The sequence below is a fragment of the Phaseolus vulgaris genome, chromosome 4, assembly GCF_000499845.2.
Source record: "Phaseolus vulgaris cultivar G19833 chromosome 4, P. vulgaris v2.0, whole genome shotgun sequence".
Classification (NCBI taxonomy): domain Eukaryota; kingdom Viridiplantae; phylum Streptophyta; class Magnoliopsida; order Fabales; family Fabaceae; genus Phaseolus; species Phaseolus vulgaris.
The window spans coordinates 45,489,091-45,513,946 of record NC_023756.2 but is presented as its reverse complement, the minus strand read 5'-3'; the positions used below and the strand labels follow the sequence as shown (position 1 = coordinate 45,513,946).

At 29.5% G+C, this 24,856-nt stretch overlaps 4 protein-coding genes across 6 annotated transcripts; 2 read left to right on the top strand and 2 right to left on the bottom strand.

The window, feature by feature from the left end:
* On the top strand, window positions 1-1,755 carry LOC137837966 (protein DETOXIFICATION 16-like). The gene is made up of 6 exons (XM_068647155.1): window positions 1-177; window positions 287-343; window positions 456-694; window positions 1,083-1,201; window positions 1,312-1,398; window positions 1,478-1,755. The coding sequence occupies exons 1-6, from the start codon at window positions 98-100 to the stop codon at window positions 1,535-1,537; spliced, it is 642 nt and encodes a 213-aa protein (XP_068503256.1). The 5' UTR covers window positions 1-97; the 3' UTR covers window positions 1,538-1,755.
* A 2,465-nt stretch (window positions 1,756-4,220) lies between these two features.
* Window positions 4,221-9,858, top strand: LOC137837964 (protein DETOXIFICATION 16-like). Of its 2 annotated transcripts, XM_068647151.1 has the most exons (8): window positions 4,221-4,530; window positions 5,313-5,857; window positions 6,249-6,335; window positions 6,484-6,540; window positions 6,701-6,939; window positions 7,155-7,273; window positions 7,415-7,501; window positions 9,591-9,858. In XM_068647151.1, exons 1-8 carry the CDS (start codon window positions 4,333-4,335, stop codon window positions 9,687-9,689), a joined length of 1,431 nt encoding a protein of 476 aa, XP_068503252.1. In that variant the 5' UTR covers window positions 4,221-4,332; the 3' UTR covers window positions 9,690-9,858. The 2 variants fall into 2 exon arrangements, with proteins under 2 accessions (XP_068503252.1, XP_068503253.1); XM_068647152.1 differs by lacking the exon at window positions 7,415-7,501 and having other exon boundaries at window positions 4,232-4,530.
* Window positions 9,859-10,930: 1,072 nt separating this feature from the next.
* Window positions 10,931-14,690, bottom strand: LOC137837965 (protein DETOXIFICATION 16-like). Of its 2 annotated transcripts, XM_068647153.1 has the most exons (8): window positions 13,465-14,690; window positions 12,730-13,274; window positions 12,494-12,580; window positions 12,323-12,379; window positions 11,975-12,213; window positions 11,440-11,558; window positions 11,280-11,369; window positions 10,931-11,203 (listed from the first exon to the last, which is right to left on the bottom strand). In XM_068647153.1, the coding sequence occupies exons 1-8, from the start codon at window positions 13,663-13,665 to the stop codon at window positions 11,114-11,116; spliced, it is 1,428 nt and encodes a 475-aa protein (XP_068503254.1). In that variant the 5' UTR covers window positions 13,666-14,690; the 3' UTR covers window positions 10,931-11,113. The 2 variants fall into 2 exon arrangements, with proteins under 2 accessions (XP_068503254.1, XP_068503255.1); XM_068647154.1 differs by lacking the exon at window positions 11,440-11,558 and having other exon boundaries at window positions 11,048-11,203; window positions 13,465-14,267.
* Window positions 14,691-15,191: 501 nt separating this feature from the next.
* On the bottom strand, window positions 15,192-19,704 carry LOC137837963 (protein DETOXIFICATION 17-like). Its single transcript, XM_068647150.1, has 8 exons — window positions 19,404-19,704; window positions 18,208-18,752; window positions 17,704-17,790; window positions 17,502-17,558; window positions 17,101-17,339; window positions 16,722-16,840; window positions 16,495-16,581; window positions 15,192-15,398 (listed from the first exon to the last, which is right to left on the bottom strand). Exons 1-8 carry the CDS (start codon window positions 19,599-19,601, stop codon window positions 15,282-15,284), a joined length of 1,449 nt encoding a protein of 482 aa, XP_068503251.1. The 5' UTR covers window positions 19,602-19,704; the 3' UTR covers window positions 15,192-15,281.
* Between the last annotated feature and the right edge of the window lie 5,152 nt (window positions 19,705-24,856).

Below are 24,856 nucleotides of genomic sequence, written 5' to 3'. Positions count from 1 at the left end.
AGTTTTGTTACTTTTCTAACCTTGCCTTTCAATTCTTTTTGAAATCCTAATTCTGTTTCCAAATTTTTTAACCATTATTATTGTGAGCAGCTTGGAAATGTGGTCATTCGAAATGATGGTTCTCCTTTCTGGTCTTCTTCCAAATCCAAAGTTGGAAACATCAGTTCTTTCCATCTGGTTGGTTCCATATTTGAGATTTCTTTAACATTTGTTACATATGCTTCATTATTTTCATAAGTATTACACTCCACTTGACATTATTGCACACTTGAATTTGTTTTGCTAGCTTGAACACTACTGCAACTGTTTGGATGATTCCCTTTGGACTCAGTGGAGCAATAAGGTTGGTACTTATGAAATTCACTCAAGCATGCATGTGTCAGACATTCTGTTCACTTCTCAATTTGCTTTTTGAAAAATTCCTTTCTTTATCAATTCTTGCATGGTTCTTGCAGCATTCGTGTGTCAAATGAACTTGGAGCTGGTCGCCCATGGATTGCAAATTTAGCAGTTCATGTTGTCTTAGTAATAGTCATTATTGAGGGCATCTTAATGGGAACAGTGATGATACTTGTACGCAACATCTGGGGCTATGCATATAGCAATGAAACAGAAGTGGTCAAATATGTAGCAGTTATGTTGCCAATTCTAGCAGCATCCAACTTTCTGGATGGAATCCAATGTGTTCTTTCAGGTTTTTCTTTCCCCATCATATAGTGTTAGCTTAGACTCAAATATAATGTTTCACTTAAATGTTAGCTAGCACTCAATTGACATCTTATGAGTCAATATCCCATAAGGAACTTGACTGTGCACAGTACAGATAAACTACAAATAAGAATATTAATTTAAAGCTTTCAGTCAAACAATTATAAGATTTGATTTTCCTTTCTTTAGTTTTAAACTTTTATAATGCATATTGCTTAAATTTGTGAGACACACTTTCAATTGAAACTTAAACAGGATCAGTTCATTTTGTGGCCAATTTTCTGTAGAACTCACATTTTACTTCTTGAACATCAATCAAGAATGAACTAGATGATGTATAATAATCTTTCTTCACTTTGTCAACAATAATTCAGGCACTGCTAGAGGATGCGGCTGGCAGAAAATTGGTGCATTTGTGAATCTGGGATCATACTATTTGGTTGGAATTCCATCAGCTGTTGTATTGGCTTTTGTATTGCATATTGGTGGGAAGGTAAACAGAAGTTCATCATTCTGTACCATAACCTTGATATTAATGTGTGATGATCAATTTTACATTGCAATTGCCTGATCTTTGTTTTCCATACTAATTGCTTCATGTAGGGACTCTGGTTGGGGATCATTTGTGCACTAATTGTTCAAGTGTGTTCTTTAATGATCATTACTATTCGTACTGATTGGGAGCAACAGGTGAAACTTTGCATTTCTTAATTCTCATTTGCTTTGGTCCTTTCAATACTGACATGCCTCTATTTTTAAACTCATACAGGCAAAGGAAGCCACAGATAGAGTCCATAATTCAGTAACACCAGAAAGCTTAGTCTCATGAAGGTGCAATATCATTGCAGTTGCACATTCTGAGTTAAACTTTATTTGTGAAATTAAAGCAATGCAAGTTTTGGTATCCTTCTTTGGCAGGAAAAGTATGTTATATATGGTTGAAAGATATTTGTAATTCTGATTTCTTCTGGTTATTTTCCTTCCAAAGAAATATTTGGTGATGTTCTGTTTAACCAACATCTCTTTTATATCATGATGTTCCTCAAATCTATTTATTTGTTTTCACTTATGAGATGCTACTCAAGCTATTGGAGATGACAATGATAATACAAATATTTTACTTCACAACAAGCACACACTGCACTGTAAATTTTCAAGTGAGGAATGGACTGCAATATGCATTCCAACAACATTTCCACCATTTATAGTAATTTTTCATAATAGTTGGACTTCATGGATTTCAATAGTTGAACTTTAATGTTTTATTAAGTATCTTGTAATGAGTTAATGGATTCAACAATCTGATAAGAAATATCTGAAATTGTATTTCAGTACCTTATCTACATAATATTATGACTTGTAATGAGTTATGAATACAATTAGGTAACATGGTATGATAGTACACTTCCTCAGTGATGTCATCATGTCACAGACAATCCCTTTCACCAATCATTTTGAACAAGTTCTACAATAAAAATGTAATCTCAAAGAAACAAAAGTGTTATTCAATAACAATCTGCATCATATATCATTCAATAACATTTCATTTAATAATTGGATCATCCACTCTTATTTATACCATTTCATATGATTAGTGGACAATCCACTCTTTCTTAATATCATTTCATTTGAATAGTGGATCATCCACACTTATTTAACCAATCCACTAATTTATTGTTCCCAAAGACAATTGGTGGGAACTTTATTATGTTACCTGCTCAGCTCTTTTGTTGACAGGTAGATGTGGGACTCTCACAGTTCTCCATGAAGATAGAAGTAATATAATAATGGTTGGTCATGCCAGCTAGAGTATTATAGAAAAAAACTGGGTATATATCAAAACATTAAAAATAAAACAATAAAATAGAAACCAATTTTTATAGATGGAAATAATTACTTGCAATAGTAACTAAATTAGAGATATTTTTTAAATTAAAAAAAATATTTCTAAATTAGTTTTTATTATTGTTAAATAGTTTTTAAATTGATATCTAATTAACAACCAAGATTTTAACTACCAAATATTTAGTTTCTAAATTTGGTAGCAAAAACTTTGGTTGGTAATTAGATACTAATTTAGAAAGTATTTAACAATAATAGAAACTAATTTAGAAACTCGAAAATGGTATCTAATTTAGTTACTATTGCAACTAATTATTTTGGTCTCTAAATATTTATTTATATTTCATTATTTTCTTGTAGTAGTGATGTAGTAAGCTAATAATAATTAGTGTTTTTTTTAATTATTTTTTCTTTACTTGCATGGTTCCATCAAAGTTCAAAATAAAAATTTCACTATATTTCCAAAAATTAAAAATACCCTTAACTTTATAATGAATTTTTGTCATTTAGCCATTTCTATTTCATCTAGTAGTTAATACAAATTAACCATTAAATGGGTCACAAATTAATTAATTAATTAATTAATAATAACTTTTTTTCTTTTGATGACCGAAATTTTATTTACTACAAGTGAACTCTTCTTTTAATATATTACATAAATTATTATATACATTTTATATAAGAGTTTCTAAACATGGTATTACAAATTTATAATTAACACAGCCATCTGTTCTTCAGTTTTACTAATACAGTCTAGTTAATACATTATTAATGTGATTTTCTATATTATTATTTATTTAAATATTATTTTTAGTGTAGCCTTTAAATTAATAATTTAAACAATTATTAATCTTATTATATACCTATAATTAAATAATAGTAAAAAACATTTAGATTAAATTTTACTTAGAAAGTTATATTATGATTTAAAATAGTTTAAAACATTAAATAAAACTTGTTTAAATTATTTTTAAATATTTAATAATAACAATCAAACTTGTTTAAAAAATTATTTAAATTTGTACTATACATTACCAAGATATCTCTATCGTAAAGGAGTGAAAGTATTATATAATGATCTTGAAAATGTCATCAAAAGACATCTTAAAAATGTCGATGAAAACACCTTTTAAAAAAAACTGACAAACAAGAATAAACACGACGATATTCATAAAAATCAACTTAATAAATATATTCTAAATTTCAAACTAATACTAGATTCATTACAATGTTCATATTGATCTATATGTATCTAGGTTGAGGCTATAAATAAATTTATTTGAAACACGTAAATGTTACGTTTTAACACTAGTTTATAAATTTTATTAATAATAAAAATTACTTAGTTACAAATAAATTTTTTAATCTCTAAAATAATATCAAATTTAGTCAATATATTAATTAATTATTTTTTATTTTTAAAATTAATTTTTTTTAATAATTTTTTTTTAATATATACGTAATATAATATTATATAATATATATTATGTAGAACTTTATGTCCACTATAAAAAGTGGAAGAAAAGCCGCGTTCAAGACAAAAATCAGGGCTATGAAGCCACTTTTCCATGCAAAAAAACAAAAGTTGTTTATTTTTATTGGTTTTCAAAAAGTTTCTGAAGAGATGACAATTACTAAATAAATCTTTCAAATAAAATTTTAGTCAATAAAAGTTTATTGCTTCTTTTGTTAATTGCTTAGCAGAAAAGGCTCCTTTAGATATATGATAATGGTGTGAAGGGAAAGTTGTGTTGTTATTGTGTGAGAGTTGAGGAAGAAAGAATGGAGTTATGCAGAAAGGAGATAAGAGAAGAAGCAAAGAAGCAACTATGGCTAGCAGGGCCTATGATATTTGTGTCTGTGTTTCAGTTTAGTTTGCAAATTATATCTCTCATGTTTGTAGGCCATTTGGGTGAGTTGTTTCTGGCTGCTATGTCTTTGTCTACTTCAATTGTCAATGCTACTGGTTTCAATGTCATGGTAAGTTCACACCATTTTCTCTGTGTTATACTTTGCAAACTTGTTACAGAATGTACTTCTGAGATAAGATCTATATATGCATGTTAATTACTCTGCTGCTTATATAAGTCTTCTTTCTCCACCACCATTTTAGTTTATCTTATATTTATAAGTTACCAAATTCTGCATAATTCCTCAAGATATATCTTTCTCAACAAGAAAATATATAACTGTGTATAGTATTCATACACTAAGACACTAAATATTTGTATCACTAAATAAACTTTAAGTTTAACTCAACTTTACAAAACTGATTTATAAAATAAAATTTATATCTATTTATATATCATAAATTATTTCTGTAAAATCTCCAATATCATTTTAATATACTTATTTATATATATATATATATATACGTCTTCAATACTATTTCTTTCTGCAAATGTAGATTCACAACCTGAGAATGTGGTATGATCTCACTGTCACTACTTCATGATTGTGAGTTCCGGTACTACAAATATAGTTCCAAATAACATAGGTTAAGAACGGTTTATAATTTATTATGGTGTTTTTTTAGGATAAGATCATGATGAAACTTTAAAGTAGACAAACCTTTAATGTGGTCTTGAGAACCCTTCCCTTAGGCCTCAATTAGAGCTTTTGTTGGGCACAGTTATTAAGGTTGTCTCCCTGATTAGTTCTTTTACTGAAAAAGAAGAACAATAAAGTTTTATTAAATATTATTATGCATTTTTTTATTCTCACAAGATTTTTGACTAATGTTGATGGTTGATTTTATATAGATGGGACTGTCAAGTGCACTGGACACATTTTGTGGTCAATCATATGGAGCAAAGCAGTATCACATGCTTGGTGTGCACACCCAAGGAGCCATGCTGGTTCTTACCTTTTTCAGTATACCAGTGTCCATTATCTGGTTATACTTAGAACCTATCCTTGTTCTTCTTCATCAAAACAAAGAAGTTGCAGCACTAGCTCAACTCTATGCAAGATATTTGATCCCAAGTCTTTCAGCCAATGCTCTTCTTCGCTGCATTACTAAGTTCCTACAAACCCAAAGCATAGTTTTTCCTATGGTGCTAACCACTGGCCTTACTACCTTACTGCACTTGCTTCTCTGTTGGGTTTTCATTAAAAAATTTGAGTTTGGTATCAAAGGATCTGCCATTGCAATTTGCATTTCAAATTGGTTTAATACCATAATCCTTGCACTCTACATAAGATTCTCCCCTTCATGCAAAGCAACTTGGACTGGTTTCTCCAAGGAATCATTGCATAACATTCCAAATTTTCTCAGACTTGCTTTTCCTTCAGCAGTCATGGTCTGGTATGCTATTGTTTTCTGAACCACAACTTTCTTTAATAGAATATAACAACTTGTATTGCCACCAACATAGTTAATGAGTACATTTTCATCTCTCACTTTAAACATACACCAGTTACTTTAATCCATAGTTTGTCAATATATTAAATTAATCCTCTTAAAATATGCACACAAGTTAGTCCATATATGCCATCAATTTGGTTCTTGAAGCACAAATTCAACATCTCTAATCATCTGAGGATTAAGTTATGTGACTGATAAGTAAAAGACTAATATAATATAAGGTATATTTTTGGAGGATTAAAATGTATATTTATTTTAATCTTACTTGTAATGTGAATGACTAATGCTGACATATTCTAATTGCTGCTTCTATGGTATCATTATGTTGCAGCTTAGAATCATGGACTTTTGAAATAGTTTTGATCTTGTCTGGTGTTCTTGCTAATCCGAAATTGCAAACTTCAGTTCTTTCTATTTGGTTAGTTTTTCTGTTAATATCTTAGATTCTAAGCTACTTTCTGTTCTGGATACTGTAAAGAATATGCTATTATATGTTTATCTTTCTCGTTTGAAACCCCACTTTCTTCCCTTCTTAACGGCCAACTGTATTTCTCTGTTCATCCCAGTCTTAACACGACTGGCATATTTTGGATGATACCATTTGGACTTAGTGTTGCTGGAAGGTTAGTCTTTCTTGCAGAACTGCACTGTTTATATTTTATTCAATCATTTTTCAAAACTTAAAATTGTATGTTATAACCATATGTAATGGTGCAGTAAAACGTGTCATTTTTGCTTATTATTGACCATAACATGTCCAATTACATGTTTCCTCTTAAACAGTACAAGGATATCAAATGAATTAGGGGCTGGTAGTCCAAAAGCTGCATATTTAGCAGTTAAAGTCACCATGTTCTTGGCCTTTTTGGTGGGGTTTTTAGAATTTTCTGTCCTTATGTCGTTATGGAAAGTTTGGGGGCGTGCTTTTACCAATGTGCATGAAGTGCTCACACATGTGATTTCCATGATGCCAATTGTTGCAGCTTCTGTCTCTATAGATTCAATTCAAACAGCATTTCAAGGTATTGAATAAATTCATTCAATAATGAGGTTCAAAAATTCCATTTTTTCCTTTCCCTGTTGATTGAATGTCAAGGAATTGGATTAAGTTGATATTTTACAATCATAGTACTACTAACTCAGTCTCTTCTGAAGCAATCTAGACTTTTGCAGTTTACATTGAATTGAACAAATTATAGAATGTGATCTACTTTTCTAATTCCTTGATTGTGCACAGGTGTTGCCAGAGGATGTGGTTGGCAGAAACTTGGTGCATTTGTCAATCTAGGATCTTATTATTTTTTGGGTGTTCCTTTCTCCATTGTCTCAGCTTTTGTATTCCACCTGAAAGCAAAGGTAAAATTAACCATTTAACTTTTTAGAAATGATCTTGTAGTAAATACTAAAATCCTTCAGAATCTGGTTAGTAGCTGAAACAATAGCTTTGTGTAATTTATTAACTGAAACTAGTAAATACTAATATGTTGATGAGTACAGGGGCTATATTTAGGGATCTCATTAGCATTAACTGTGCAAGTGGTGTGCTTTCTTCTGGTCACTTTACGTGCCAATTGGGAGAAAGAAGTAAGTTGTCCTATCTTCAACTCAGTTTGTTATCAATTCTTGATCTACCAGAGATAGAAATATGATAGAGCAAAAAATTGGATGCATTCTCATTGGTAACATCTTACGGTTACAAAAGACAGAGTTAAGGAATGAGACAAGATAAAGGAGGAAAATCTGATACATACACCTAAAAGATGAAAGTGTGTTACAGCTTTAGATAGATATTATTATCATTTGTTATTTATTCCTGAACTTTCCCCCTCAAGCTACTGCTCCTAGCTTGTCTTGCAGCCGGTTGAATCATGCATAGATCAGTGTTTTAGTAAGACAATCTGCATTTTAGTCTGCTGTAGGAACGCAAGGAACTGTTGCATGATTATTCAGCACTTGATCTGTGATATAGTCTACACCCACTTCTATATGTTTAGATATTGAATAAAACACTATGTTCTTGCAATGTCAGAGACCGAATATCCTCTATCAACCGTCTTTTTGTCTTGTGCTTAAGTCAATTGGGATGTTGAGGTGTTTGTGAGTTCAGAACTAGAAAAGTCATTACCTGCTACCGTGAGAATCTTGTCCTATTTATAGCTTTCTATTGGGCCTTCTCTCTTAATGACGGTAGCTCAGGCCCAATGGATCCTTAATGATGCTTAGTTATTATTAAGGCAATTGCTTCCTGCACCCGATCAATTGTGACTGGCACCCGACGAACTTTTTAAAATCCCATCATGCCCTTGTCTTATTCACTTTGAAAAATATTGTATGGTGAGGTAGAGGAAGTTCATTGTTGTCTGAAGCTTTGCTTTGAGGTGCAAAAGAGGAGGTTACATTAATTGTTGTGCACGGACATTCAGTGTAAGCTTCGTTTGCCAAGTTTATGAAGTAAGTAATCAATTTTCAGTCATTTCTGATTTTTGTTCGAGCTCAGCTGGTCCTAGATATCAGAATCTGGAAGTGTGTTTTTTTCACTACAGATATTAATATCCAAAAGTCAAAATTTTCAATATGGATATTAATATCCGGAAGTCAAAAGTCCAAAGTGTATTATGGATAAAAATATCCGCAAGTCAAAAGTCCATTACGGATAAAAATATCCGGAAGCCACTAATCACTTACGGATAAAAATATCCGGAATACAATAATGAATTACGGAAAAATTTATGCGGAACGCAATAGTGAATTACGGATAAAAATATCTGGTAGGCATGTCGTACCTTGATGGTTCCTTCGATGATGTTTCCTTCTCTGACTTCAGAAGCTCTCCATCGCGACTGCTGCTCTGCCTGCGATAATGAAGGTCATGGTGGCTGCAAACGAATGGAGAAGAAGATGGCTCAAGGTGGCTGCGACAGCTGCTTCACGCAAAAAGGAAGAAGAAGAAGAAGAATAGGGTTGGGTGGTATTCTGAAATTCATTAAGGTTAATTTTGTCTTTTTCTTATATGTGATTGGGTGCCAGTTAAAATGTGTTGGGTGCAGGGAGAATGAGCCTATTATTAATCTCAGACTAATCTAATTAATCATCGGTGTTGTTGCCTTGTTGATTTGACCGAGAGGGTCGGATGGTCGTTAACCTTGCCGGCTACTCGGACCTCCAGAACCGAGTAGGACACAATAGATTGGAGGCTAAGGCCTTTTCACACCATAAATTGGTGTTGTTTGTATAGAAATTATGACTTCTGTTTAAGATCTCACATCAACTAGAGATAAGGATATTTCATGGTATATAAGTGGGTGCAAACCTCATCTTATAAGATTGAGTTAAGCTTAAAATTCACTCTTAATAACTTTCTTCATCAAGGATCTGATCCAAGCTTCCTCCCCTGTAAGGCCTCAAGTTCATGATATTCAAATTTTGTGTTGTAATGCCATGTACTCAAGTGGTTATTATTGATCAATTGTACATCTTACTAATATTAGAGAAACTCTTAGAAAAACATGTAATTTAAGATAAATTAAATGTTGCTAAGTAAACTAATTAATTTTCTTAAACATGATGAATTAGTTAGCTACGCCTTATAGAAAAAAATAAGAGAGTATTATCTTTTTAAATTTGATTCTTTGGTGGTTGTTCCTTAACTAATAACAGTTTATTAATTGTTCAGGCAAAAAGGGCAGTTGCAAGAGTAGAAGGTAGTGAATTCCAAGTTGAGGAGCCTCATGATGATCAAAATATTCATATTGTACTACAAGAAAATCATTAAATAGAAACTAAAATAATTAGTCACTAGACTAAGATATCATTTTATAAGAAAAAAATTATTGGTTAAATTGGTTTAATACTTGCACTTTACATACGATTCTCCCCTTCATGCAAAGCAACTTGGACTGGTTTCTCAAATGAATCATTGCATAACATCCCAAATTTTCTCAGACTTGTTTTTCCTTCAGCAGTCATGGTGTGGTATGCTATTGTTTTCTGAACCACAACTTTCTTTCATAGAATATAACAACTTGCATTGGAACCAACATAGTTAATGAATACACTTTCATCTGTCATTTTCAAGATACACCAGTCACTTTAATTTGTCAATATATTAAATTAATCCTCTTAAAATATGCACGCAGTTAGTCCATATATGCCATCAATTTGATTCTTGAAGCACAAATTCAATATCTGTAATCATCTTAGGATTAGTCCATAGCAGCCATGATGCATATTCTTGCAATCTGCAGCTTCCTTGATGGGATTCAAAATGTTCTTTCAGGTATCCATGTCAATTTCCTACCCAACAGTATTCCCACCATCTCATTTTCTGTCACTTTCGGAATATTTTGTATTAAATTAGTTGAGCAAGTATTAATTTTTTTTCCAATAACATGACAAAGAAATAAATGCACTTGTAAATATATAGTTATTATTTTAACTATATATTTATACAAAGATATAAGTAGATAATATTATTTTTAGATTTAACCAATGATGAAAGGATACCAATATTATTTTTAGAAAAATAAGGTTTTGTTCTCCAAATCAATTTGTTTTAAATTAGAAACTACAATTACTTTTGTTTAAGTGTTGTGTTACCTGTGTCAGTTGTACTACTTAAGTCTATTAAGTTGTTATGATATTACTATATTTGAATGTTTATCATAATTTTTTTATCTTCACCAGCTACATATTAAAAGAAGATGTATATTTATCACAAGTCTAAAATATAATAACTATGAAGGAAACAATATTAATTTATATATGAAGTAGTTGGAAAATTTCCAAGGTTGATAACATTAATATCTAATGAGTGGAGCATGTTCCTATATCCTCTTTATGACATCAGTTACTTATTCCTTTAAAACAAAATTGAAAATGTGTTCATTGCTTTAAGTTTAAGTCGAATCCAAACTAAGTACCATCCTCTAAACCATAAATCTCTAAAACATAAAGTTAAGTCAACCTCATAAATTCAATTTGTAAGATGTTTCAATTATAAAAAAGAAATATTTTAATCTTTAATTAATGTTATTGATGTAATATTAGGTTATTGATGTAATATTGCAATGTTAAACTCAAGAAGTTGGATGTAATAAGCTTCAACTTCTGAGTTCAAAGAAATGACATCTAGGACTAGTATTCACTTATTTGTCCATGCATCACTGTTCATGTGTAGTTAATTATGGAAAGATGACATCAATTCAGTTCTGAGATGGGAAATGGATCTCCCTGGGGCAACTCAGGAGGGACTTTGCTACTTTTGACTCTCATTGCTGCTTTGTTTGCCTGAACAAGGAAAAAATGGAATAAAATGTTGAGTTTGTCATTTTTACAGCAAAATGAGATGAAATAGATGCCTTACTTCTTTCTCCCAGCTAGTTCTGATGGTAATGATGACTCCAAAAAGTATCACTTGCACCATGAATGCAGAAACAATCCCCAACCAAAGACCCTATTTCAAGGCATGCATTAGCCAAATTTATCTGAAGAAGACCACGAAAAAACTATGTGTAATAATATACCTTCCCTTTCATGTGCAAAACAAATCCTAACACCACTGCAGAAGGAACTCCCACAAAATAAAATGATCCAAGATTAACAATTGCACCAATCTTCTGCCAACCAGAACCTCTTGCAATGCCTTGTTTTCCACCAATAAAGTGACTCATTATTTAATACTGTAACCAAAATGGATTCTGAAACAGTGAATTTATGAGCCTCCTAGCCAATTAAGAAACCTTTTATTGCATGGAAATGAAATTTTTCTCTCACATAATCTCAGTGTCTCCTTTTGTGTGATTAAAATATTCTTATTAACTACACTCTATATCTAACACAATAGTGACACACATACACGGGACAAAACACAAACAAGGACACATAATTTAAGACACGTCTTCAGATTCATATGCTACAACTATATATTTACAAGTGCATTTATTTCTTCGTCATGTTATTGGAAAAAAAAAAATTAATACTTGCTCAACTAATTTAATACAAAATATTCCGAAAATGAGATGGTGGGAATACTGTTGGGTAGGAAATTGACATGGATACCTGAAAGAACACTTTGAATCCCATCAAGGAAGCTGCAGATTGCAAGAAAAGGCATCATGGCTGCTACATAATCTACAACTTCTGTTTCACTGCTATAAAGATTACCCCATATTTTTCTAAGCAGTATCATGAGTAATACCATAATGATACCCTCAGCAAGGACCACGCAGAGAGCAACTCTAACTGCAAGACTTGCAGCTTGTGGATTGCCAGCCCCCAGTTCATTTGAGACCCTTGTGCTGTAGTTTTATAGTCACATTTATAGGTTGCTTCAACAAATTCTATAATTGAATGAAAAACTCATTTACATAATGGAATGGTGTTTGGAAATGCAGAGAATGAAGGTACCATGCTGCAGAGCTTAATCCAAAGGGAATCATCCAGGCAAGTACAAATGTGTTAAGACTGAAAACAGAAAATATCAAACTACTCATTAATATGATCATCCTCAAAGAACACAAGTTATTTTGTGAAAGGGAGAAATAAGTAAACCATATTGTTTGTTAAACTGTTACTAACCATATCGATAACACCGAAGTTTCTAACTGAGGATTTGGAAGAAGGCCAGATAGCAGAACCATTATTTCAAATGTCCAAGCCTTTAAGCTGTCCATGTAAGGTTAAACTGAATCAGAAACATGATAATAATAATTTTAGAACATGATAACTCTCGTTCATTATAGTTCATGCAGCAAGGGATGAGAATATTTAGCAGTGATAAAGATGAGTATGTTGCTTCAAGGTCAAGAATATACCAAAGCATACAAGCTGAAGGTATTGAAATTTTAAGGAATTCTGGGATATTTTGCAAGGCCTTCTTTGAGAAGCCAGTTCTTGATTTTTCACATGATGAAGAAAATTTCACATAAAGTCCTATCAGCAGCACATTGATCCAGTAGGATACTGAATTTTCTATGGCAGCCCCCTTACTTCCAAATCCTGATTTTGTTACCAACAACCAACATAAAGGGATATGAAGTGAAGCCACCAAAGCAGAGCTCAGCACCATGGGGAAGACAATGTTTTGAGTTTGTAGAAACTTGAGTTGGCATTGAAAGATGCCATAAGCAAAGAGGCTTGGAATCAAGTAAAGGGCATATACTCCTGCCTCCTCAGCTATGGCAACTTGCTGGTGCATAGCAACTAGAATGTGTTTGGTGAATACCAACATGATTGCAAGAAAGACACTTACAAATAAGAGAACAAAGGCAGCTCTCTGCATGTGTATGCCTACCATATGGTGCTGCCCTGCCCCAAATGATTGGCCACACAAGGTATCCAATGCACTAGCCATACCCATCTGTTTATAAGTTATAACAAGTAATCACCAAGAATAAATTGCTTATTCTTACTTTAGTATTAAAAATAATGAAAAGATTAAACAATAAAATATATTCCTTTCATTATGAGTCATACTCTTTAGATATATATATTATATATATATAGAGAGAGAGAGAGGGTGAGATAGAGAGAGAGAAAGTCTTCCTTACCAACAAATTGAAACCAGTGACAGATGCAAAGGAAGTGGCAAGAGAAGCACCAGAAAGAGGCACTTCTCCAAGATGACCAACAAACATAACAGATATAACCTGCATACTGTACTGCAGCACACCAACTGTAAAGAGAGGCCCGGCCAACCATAACTGTTTCTTCATTTCTTCCATCACTTTCTGCCTTGTAACTCCTTTCATTCTTGATTTTCTTCCCAGAACTGTTTCTCCTCACTGTACTTTTAATCCAACATTACTAGGTGGCTAACTAGAGCTAAATAATGATGCACAGTTGAGTTAGTTTCCATTTGTGGTGGAGAGAGAGTGATAAATTGAAGTGCATAGAGTTAGAAAATAAACAGTGGAGCCTTACCTAGCCAAACTATTTAAGGAAACTGGATTTTTCAGGCTCTATTTTCAGTCAGAAACTTAAAAAAATCTTGTTTGTGTCAATTTTGTTCTTATTCCTTCTTTTGATTTCAGATGCTGCCATGTTGTGGCTACTTTATTAAGTCTCTTAGGTACTTAGATGCAAGGAGAACATCCATTTTTGGGTTGAATTGTGTTGTCCAACCTCTTTTGCCCTCACATTCTCTTTGCTTTCCAAGTACAACTTTTCCTTGGTTTTATCTCACTAGTTTTCTAGGAAAATTTTGTTTGTGTATGCATAAAGCTTGTTTAAACTTCTCTTGTGGAGATTCAACCAAGGCATCAACAAAACTGCAACTTAGACTTTACAAAAATAAATCAGTAAAATAATTTTCTTACATCACAAGTTTTCTCCATACATATGTACCAATTCCGTTTATGACAGACACAGTTAGTTCATTATGTTTTTTCATAAGATTAAACTTGAACTTCTTGTTTAAAAGATCCTTGGCACAATGTAATATACCAGAAGATTTTCCTTTTTTTTTTTTCATTAACCAATTTAAAAGAAAACAGCTTAAGTATTACTAACTATTTGGTTATTTGGTTATAGCATAGATATCAATATAATATTAAATGCCACAAATTAGTGTTTTGTAAGAAACCTTGAAAGATATTTGTCTCCTTAGATTAAAAAAATGTGCATCATTCACATTAAGGGACATTCCTTTGAAAGAAAAAAAGCATAAAGTGGAAAACAACTTAGCAATCAAATATTAGGAGAAATAGAAAGTGTAAAGGAAACTAGTGTTTTAAAAATTCTCTCTCTTTTATCTATTTCCAAAATAAATGTATGAATGGTAACATTACTTTAATTTCAATTTTTTTATTTTTATTTTTTAAAATGAGAATTTTCTCATTTTAATGTCTCTTTCTTCTGAAACAAATAAATGTATAGACTAAAAGCACGGTAAGTGACTATACTTCTACAGGTAAATCTAGAACAAAGATGGTTGAACTATGAAGCAGCACTACAACTAATCATTAAGTAACAACCATTTTAGAAACTAAAATTAATTATTCATTATATTAACTAAATTAGGTAATATTTTAAAGACTAAAAGATTATTGGTATCTAAAATGATTTCTATTATTAATAAAAATTTATAAAATATTTTTTAAATTAGTTATCAAGATTTTAACAACTAATATTTTAGATTTTAAGTTAATCTCTGAAAGACTTTACACTCTAAAAGACTAATAAAGACTAATTTAGAATAAGAAGAGACTAATTTAGAAGAAGAAGTAGTAAGTAACCAAAACCTTAGTATCTAACAATTAAATACCAATTTAAAAACTATATTATAAATTTTTAGTAATAATATAAACTATTTTAAATATAAATAATTTTTTTAGTTTATAAAATTATCTCTAATTTAATCAAATAATTAATTATCTTGATCTCTAAAATTAGTTTCATGTGATACAATGTGAACATTTTGGTGAACGTGTGGCTCCTCAACTTGGACTTCACTCCCTCCTACTCTTGCAACTGCCCTCTTTGCCTAAACAATTAACAAACTTTTATTAGTTAAGGAACAACCAAAGAATCAAATTTAAAAAGATAATACTCTCTTATCTTTTTCTATAAGCCTAGCTAACTAATTCATCAAGATTAAGAAAACTAATTACTTTACTTAGTAACATTAAATTTATCTTAAATTACATGTTTTTCTAAAAGTTTCCATAATATTAGTAAGATGTACAATTGATCAATAATAATCACTTGAGTACATGACATTGCAACACAATTTCTTCATAGTGAGACATCATATGCAATCTCCAAAATCACTTCACTAGCAGTACATAAAACGAATCTTTAGTAATTTAAAGGGGAAAATGACAATGGTCTTTACTAAAAGCTTCACCTGACGTGTTGGCCCTCTAAAAGTCAACAGGAATGTCTAAATCAAACACAAAATCTGAATATCATGAACTTGATGGCCTTACAACAGAGGTAACTTGGATCAGATCTTGATGAAGAAAGTTATAAGGTTGTTAAAAAGTGAATTTTAAGTGTAATTCAATCTTATAAAACTAATTTATAGATTTGCAGACACTTATATATTATTAAATATCCTTATATCTAATCGATGTGAGATATTCAAAAAAAAGTCAGAATTTCTACATAAATAACACCATTTATGGTGTGAAAAGGCCTTATCCTCCAATCTAGTTTTATTTCCATATCTAAACATATAGGAGTGGGTTTACACTAAATCACAGATCAAGTGCTGAATAATCATGCAACAGTTGCTTGCGTTCCTACAGTAGACTAAAATGCAGATTGTCTTACTAAAACACTGATCTATGCATGATTCAACCGGCTGCAAGACAAGCTAGGAGCAGTAGCTTGAGGGGGAAAGTTCAGGAATAAATAACAAATGATAATAATATCTATCTAAAGCTGTAACACACTTTCATCTTTTAGGTGTATGTATCAGATTTTTCTCCTTTATCTTGTCTCATTCCTTAACTCTATCTTTTGTAACCGTAAGATGTTACCAATGAGAATGCATCCAATTTTTTGCTCTATCATATTTCTATCTCTGGAAGATCAAGACTTGATAACAAAAGTGAGTTGAAGATAGGACAACTTACTTCTTTCTCCCAATTGGCACGTAAAGTGACCAGAAGAAAGCACACCACTTGCACAGTGAGTGCTAATACGATCCCTAAATATAGCCCCTGTATTATCAACATATTAGTATTTACTAGTTTCAGTTAATAAATTACACAAAGCTATTGTTTCAGCTACTAACCAGATTATGAAGGATTTTAGTATTTACTACAAGATCATTTCTCAAAAGTTAAATGGTTAATTTTACCTTTGCTTTCAGGTGGAATACAAAAGCTGAGACAATGGAGAGAGGAACACCCAAACAATAAAAGGATCCTAGATTGATAAATGCACCAAGTTTTTGCCAACCACATCCTCTGGCAACACCTGTGCACAATCAAGGAATTCGAAAAGTTGATCACATTCTATAATTTGTTTCAATTCAATGTAAATTGCAAAAGTCTAGATTGCTTTAGAAGGGACTGAGTTAGTAGTACTATGATAGTAAAATAAGAGAAATGATGGAATTGGATGAAATCATTTGTTTTCTTGAAATCAACTTAATCCAATTCCTTGACATTCAATCAACAGGGAAAGGTTAAAAATGTATTTTTTGAACCTCATCATTGAATGAATTTATTCAATACCTTGAAATGCTGTTTGAAATGAATTTATAAAGACAGAAGTTGCAAGAATTGGCATCATGGAAATCACATGTGTGAGAACTTCATGCACATTGGTAAAAGCACGCCCCCAAACTTTCCATAACGACATAAGGACAGAAAATTCTGAAAGCCCCACCAAAAAGGCCAAGAACATGGTGACTTTAAGTGCTAAATATGCAGCTTTTGAACTACCAGCCCCTAATTCATTTGAGATCCTTGTACTGTTTAAGAGGAAACATGTAATTGGACTTGTTATGGTCAATAATAAGCAAAAATGACACGTTACTGCATCACTACACATGGTAATAACATAGATATCTTTTAACAAGTTTTCAAAATATTGAATAGAATATAAACAATGTTGTTCTGCAAGAAAGACTAACCTTCCAGCTGTACTAAGTCCAAATGACATCATCCAAAATATGCCAGTCGTGTTAAGACTGAGATGAACAAAGAAATACAGTTGGCTAAGAAGGGAAGAAAGTGGGGTTTCAAACGAGAAAGATAAACATATAATAGCATATTCTTTACAGTATCCAGAACAGAAAGTAGCTTAGCATATAAGATATTAACAGAAAAACTAACCATATAGAAAGAACTGAAGTTTGCAATTTCGGATTAGCAAGAGCACCAGACAAGATCACAATTATTTCAAAAGTCCATGATTCTAAGCTGCAACATAATGATACCATAGAAGCAGCAAGAATATGTCAGCATTAGTCATTCACATTACAAGTAAGATTAAAATAAATGTACATTCTAATCCTCCAAAAATATATACCTTATATTACATTAGTCTTTTACTTATCAGTCACATAACTTAATCCTAAGATGATTAGAGATATTGAATTTGTGCTTCAAGAACCAAATTGATGGCATATATGGACTAACTGTGTGCATATTTTAAGAGGATTAATTTAATATATATATATATATATATATATATATATATATATATATTAACAAACTATGGATTAAAGTAACTGGTGTATCTTGAAAATGACAGATGAAAGTGTTTTCATTAACTATGTTGGTTGCGATGCTAGTTGTTATATTCTATGAAAGAAAGAATATGAAAAAATAGCATACCACATCATGACTGCTGAAGGAAAAGCAAGTCTGAGAAAATTTGGGATGTTATGCAATGATTCCTTTGAGAAACCAGTCCAAGTTGCTTTGCATGAAGGGGAGAATCGTATGTAAAGTGCAAGGATTATGGTATTAAACCAATTTGAAATGCAAATTGCAATGGCAGATCCTTTGATACCAAACTCAAATTTTGTAATGAAAATCCAACAGAGAAGCAAGTGCAGTAAGGTAGTAAGGCCAGTGGCTAGAACCATAGGAAAGACTATGCTTTGGGTTTGTAGGAACTTAGTAATGCAGCGAAGAAGAGCATTGGCTGAAAGACTTGGGATCAAATATCTGGCATAGAGTTGAGCTAGTGCTGCAACTTCTTTGTTTTGATGAAGAAGAACAAGAATAGGTTCCAAGTATACCCAGATAATGGACACTGGTATGCTGACAATGGTGAGAACCAGCATGGCTCCTTGCGTGTGCACACCAAGCATGTGATACTGTTTTGCTCCATATGATTGACCGCAAAATGTGTCCAGTGCACTTGACAGTCCCATCTATATAAAATCAACCATCAACATTACTCAAAAATCTTATGAGAATAAAAAAAAGTGCATAATAATGTTTAATAAAACTTTATTGTTCTTCTTTTTCAATAAAAGAACCAACCAGGGAGACAACATTAATAACTATTCCCAACAAAAGCTCAAATCGAGGTCAGGGAGGATTCTCCTAAGACCACATCCAAGGTTCCTTCACTTTGAAGTTTGAAGTTCCATCACGATTTTATTTATAAAAGACACCATAATAAATTAAGGAAAGAATGAGTATATAAACTTTTCTTAATCTCAACTCCTAAATTATGTGAAACTATATTAGAGGTTTCAAAACTCACAATCGTAAAGTGATAATAAGATCATACCACATTTTCACTAGTTGTGAATTGAGTTAAATTTAACTAAATCAGTTTTGTAAGGTTAAGTTAAACTTAAAGTTTATTTTTTAGAATGATACAAAGAGTATAAATATTTAGTGTTACGTATTCACAGAGTATAATCCTATAAACTTGATGTATAAATACTATTTGGATAGGTATAATACACTTATATAAGCAGCAGAGTAATTAAAATGTATATATAGATCTCATTTCACAAGTTAATCTGTAACAAGTTGGTAAACTATAACAGAGAAAAAATTTGTGAACTTACCATGACATTGAAACCAGTAGCACTGACAATTGAACTAGACAAAGACACAGCAGCCAGAAACAACTCACCCAAATGGCCTACAAACATGAGAGATATCATTTGCAAACTAAACTGAAAGACACAGACAAATATCATAGGCCCTGCTAGCCATACTTGCTTCTTTGCTTCTTCTCTTATCTCCTTTCTCCATAACTCCATTCTCTCTTCCTCAACTCTCACACAGTATTAACACAACTTTCTTCAATAAACACAATTTTCTTCACACTTTTTGACACTTTCACTCTCACACGTCTTTTAATCCAAAGCCTAATTCTAATCCAAACAAAGCCTAAAAGTACTCTTTTGTTTTTTTTTATACAAAAGTGGCTGCATAGCCCTGATTTTTGTCTTGAACGCTGCTTTTCTTCCACTTTTTATAATGACATAAATTCTACATAATATATATTATATTATATTACGTAAATATTAAAAAAATTATTAAATAAAAATTAATTTTAAAGATAAAAAATAATTAGTTAATATATTAACTAAATTGGATATTATTAAAAGAATTATTGATATCTAAGTAATTTTTATTATTATTAAAATTTATAAACTAGTTATAGATTGATATCTAAAACCAACTTTATAATCTAAATCAAATGATTAATAATATTAAAACGTAACATCTATATGTCCTGAATAAACCCTAAATTTCAACGGATCAATATTAATATTGTAATTAATCTAACATTAATTTAACATTTAAGATATATTTATTAAGTTGATTTATGATTATTGTGATTATTGTCGTGTTTAATATTTTTTTTTTCAGTTTTTTAAGGTGATTTTATTGATATTTCTAAGATGTTTTTGATGATATTTTCAAGATCATTATATAATACTTTCGGTCTTTTATGATAGAGGTATCTCAGGAAATGTATAGGATAAATTTAAATATTTTTTTACAAAATTTAATAATATTATTAAATGTTTTAAAGTATTCTAAACATGTTTGATTGTTATTATTAAATATTTAAAAATAATTTAAACAAGTTATAATGTTATTATTAAATGTTTTGAAGTATTTTAAACAAGTTTATTTGATGTTTTAAACTATTTCAAATCATAATATAACTTTATAAGTAAAATTTCTCTAAATATTTTTTACTATTATTTAATTATAGGTATATAATAAGATTAATAATTTTTTAAATTATTATTTTAAAGACTGCACTAAAAATAATATTTAAATAAATAATAATATAGAAAATCACCATAATAATGTATTAACTAGACTGTATATAATAATAATTTAGTACTTAATTAATGTATATAATAATTTATGTAATATATATTAAAATAAGAATTCACTTCTAATAAATAAAATTTCGGTCATCAAATGAAAGAAAAAAATAGTATTAATTAATTAATTTGTGACTAATATAATGGTTAATTTGTATTAAGTAGTATATGAAATAGAAATTGCTAAATGACAAAAATCCATTATAAAGTTAAGGCTATTTTTAATTTTTGAAAATATAGTGAAATTTTTATTTTGGACTTTGATGGGACCAATTTTTTCAGACAAAGAGAAGAACAATGACCACATTATTGACCAAAATAATTATAAAAAAAAAATCACTAATTATTAGCTCTCAAAGTAATATAAATTTTCATGTTGTTTATTTAAATTAAAATAGAAATGGTTAAGAAGCATATATGTAGAGATAAAAGTGGCTACTACAGAGATTTTTAGTTGTTGTGTATTTTATTGTATTTCAAAGATTAACTTTTCTTTTATCAATTGAATTTGTTTTGAAGTTATTTGAATTCATACCTCTTACTATTTAATAAATTTTAAATATTTTTATTTCAGAAATTTGATGCATTAATTCATTATAATAAAATTATTAAATAACAAATAAATTTAAAAATAAAAAATAATTAATCACTATAAAATTATTATTAAAACGGTTTCTATTATTAAAAAATTATAAAATAATTTTTAAATTGATATTTAAATTAACTATAAGTTTTTTAAGTTATTAATATTATAATTAATAGTTAGATATATTTAGAAACTATTTAATAAATTTCTATTAATAATAAAAACTATTTTAAATATTAATAATTTTTTAATTTATAAAATAGTTTCTAATTTAATAAATATAATAACTAATTATTTTAGTCTTTAAAATTAATTTTCTTAGACTATTAATTACTTTTATATTTTTTTACTATTTTATTTTAGTTATGGATGATTAATACATGGAGATCGTATTATAATTTAGTTTTCCAAATGGTCCAATTTTATTTTCAAAATACAATCTTGTTAACATTTATACTGTATTAAATACTACTCCTAAAAATATCAATTTGACTCTAATATTTAACTTATCATTCAACCATTTTTTCATAACCAATTTAAAAATATTTCACATATATAAATCATTGTTGAATTGAAGTAGATATTGTCATTATTATTTATTTTAGTTCATCTCGTATTTGACTAACCCAAAATGGGTAAAAAATAGATTGACACACATAAGAATTGTGGGTTAATAGGTCTGACCTATATTTGCAGGTCAACTATAAATTAAAAAAGTTGAAAAAAACTCTACATATTTTTTTTATAATTTTTTAATCCTAAACTTAGTATCTTATAAATAAAAATAATGTACTATGGGAAAAAATATTAAGTCAATTATGAAATAAATTTAAAATCTCTACTTGCAAATATATGATATTGATGAAATAATAAATAAAAATATTTATTCATATTCAACACATGCAAACAATATTACGTAATAAAAATTAATACAGATTGTAAAGGGAGACTAAGTCACCTTGTATTTTTGCTCCTATATGGACCGACGAATTCAAATGTCCAGTCACTCCTGTATTTTTTTGTAGTGAACTGCAAGTTGGTATATCCCGCATTGTCATCTCTACCTAAATGTTACATATCAAATAACAAAACTTTATACATTCCTATAAATTTCAAACTAAACTTCTAGTAAATCTAATGTTTTGTTAGAAATTTAAGTTAATCTAACTCTCACATTGAGTATAAAGGAGAAAGTTGAGCATCATATAAAAAAATCTCTTATGTGAGTTTAACTTATGTCTTATTATGGTGAAATCTTTCTAATAAATCTTCTTAAAAGATCCATCAATCAGTTGATAGTTAGTTTTGGTAACTCGTTGTGAAATTCCTAAATTTGAAAAAGAAGAAAAAAGAAAAATTGAATACTTGAATCCATAATTTAAATGCATATGAAAACACATGTTTGAGGTAATTTCATAAAACTATATTATATGGAATAATTACCATGTTTTTATTTTAAAAGTTATAGCCTTTTTAGGATAAAAACAATTTTTTCTTTTTATATTTCAACTATCGTAAAGGTAAAAACAAATTATTCTCTTATGGTTATATACTATTATTATCTTAAAAAACAATATAGTGAGTAATATAATCTATTTAAATTTATTTTATTTTTTAGAAACAATGAAGCAAAAAATCCTGATAAGATATGGTCAATAAAAATATTAATTTTTAAAATAAATTTGCGAATATTCTTATCAACACATGAAATTAGTGATTAATGTTTTTACATTTTAGATATTTAAAATAATATTTAATATTTTCTATAGAATAATGTTATTTATTACATGAATTTATTGTTTAAAAATATAAATATTTAATGTAAATTTCAATACTTATATATTTATTAAAAATTGACTTTCCAATATCATTACACGAAAATCGTTAAATATAAACTAATTTTAAAGACCAAGAATAATTAGTTACTACATTGACAAAATTAAATACTATTTTAGATATAACAAAATTGTTGATATATAAATTAGTTTCTATTATTAATAAATACTTTCTAAATTGATATCTAATTAGATACCAAAATTTTAGATATCAACTTCATAATTTAAATTATTAGTAGCTAAAACTTAAGTAACTCATTAGATATCAATTTATAAACTATTTATCAATAATAAAAAAACTAATTTAGATACTAATAATTTTTATAGTCTCTAATAATTTTCTTACCAACATTTTCCTTATACGTAGTTTGTGGTCATATCATCAATATTATGTTATATTAACATTACTTACATTTCAGCTTATTGCGATTATAAATTGTCATCAATAATAAGTTATTATGATTATCTTATAAAAAATAGTATAATTACATATAAATGTTTTGATTTAAGTTGTCTATTTTAGTATAGGATTTTTATTTTTACTTACAAAAAGTTTTTTTTTCTTTTAATTTTATGTATACTAGGTAAAAAGTGACAACTTTTTAATAATAGAAATATATAGAAGAGACACTAGAGATTAAATAAAAGTATATTTTATAATGTTAATTAAAAGATAAACCAATCTAAAAAAATGTACTAAAATAATACTTTTAAATTCCACTTTTGCCGTACTTTTTTATCTTTTTGCTATTGCTCTTACAACTTTAATTTTTCTATATGTGTCTCTTAATTTTCTCATTAATTCTTAAAGATGTGTTTTTCAAATTATTCTTACAACTTATTCGAGATTGAATGTCCCCTATTGAGTTGTTTCTGTCTTCTCATCAACTCCAGTGGTCTTCCTTACAAATTTGGGAAGGGTATCTATAATGATACTCCAACACTCAAGTTAGATGAGACAAATTTATTTGGTTCAGTCAAGAGTTTAAACAACCATTACCTTTCACCATGAGAGTCCCCTCTTATTTATATTTTTTTTATTGGACCTTATTTTGTCATAAGAGTAAATGTAGTCTCAATGATCATTTAATCTTGTTTTGTGTCTCCTAATCAAGGTTACGTCGTTAACCTGGGATTTGACGTGAATGTTGAATCTGCCGAAAGGACGCCAAGTCGTGGATGGTAATCGGTCATCCGGTTACCCAACCTTTAGTATAACACTAATAGTTTATTCTTTAAAACAAATGTTCCTATAGACAAACCTAGGAATTGTAGAGAGGGGATATATACTTTATATGTAAGATAACAACCCAGGTATTATATGGTCAAAATATAGTAATTGTCAACATTGTACATAAAACATATTGAAATATTTAAGTTTATTGAGTTTGGAGAGATAGTGTACCAAAAATGATTGAGATTATTGATCTAGATCATGCAAATTATATGCTCAAAATTACTAATCGAGATTATGTTTAGGCAAAGACCATGTCGAAAATCTAAAACGACTCATAAATCTAAATAATAATTAGAAACTAATTAATGATTTAATTAGTCCATATTAAATAAAATTAACCTAAAAAGTTGTTACAATTCAAATCAATATTAAGAGTACTTTCGACTATCCTTTTAGATTGATGGATGTCACCCAATGAATTGCGTTTTTCTATTAAATCTATTACTCCAATTTTCAAATACTAACCTAAGTGTTGGATAACTTTTTGCAAATAGTTCTTTCATTCTAACTG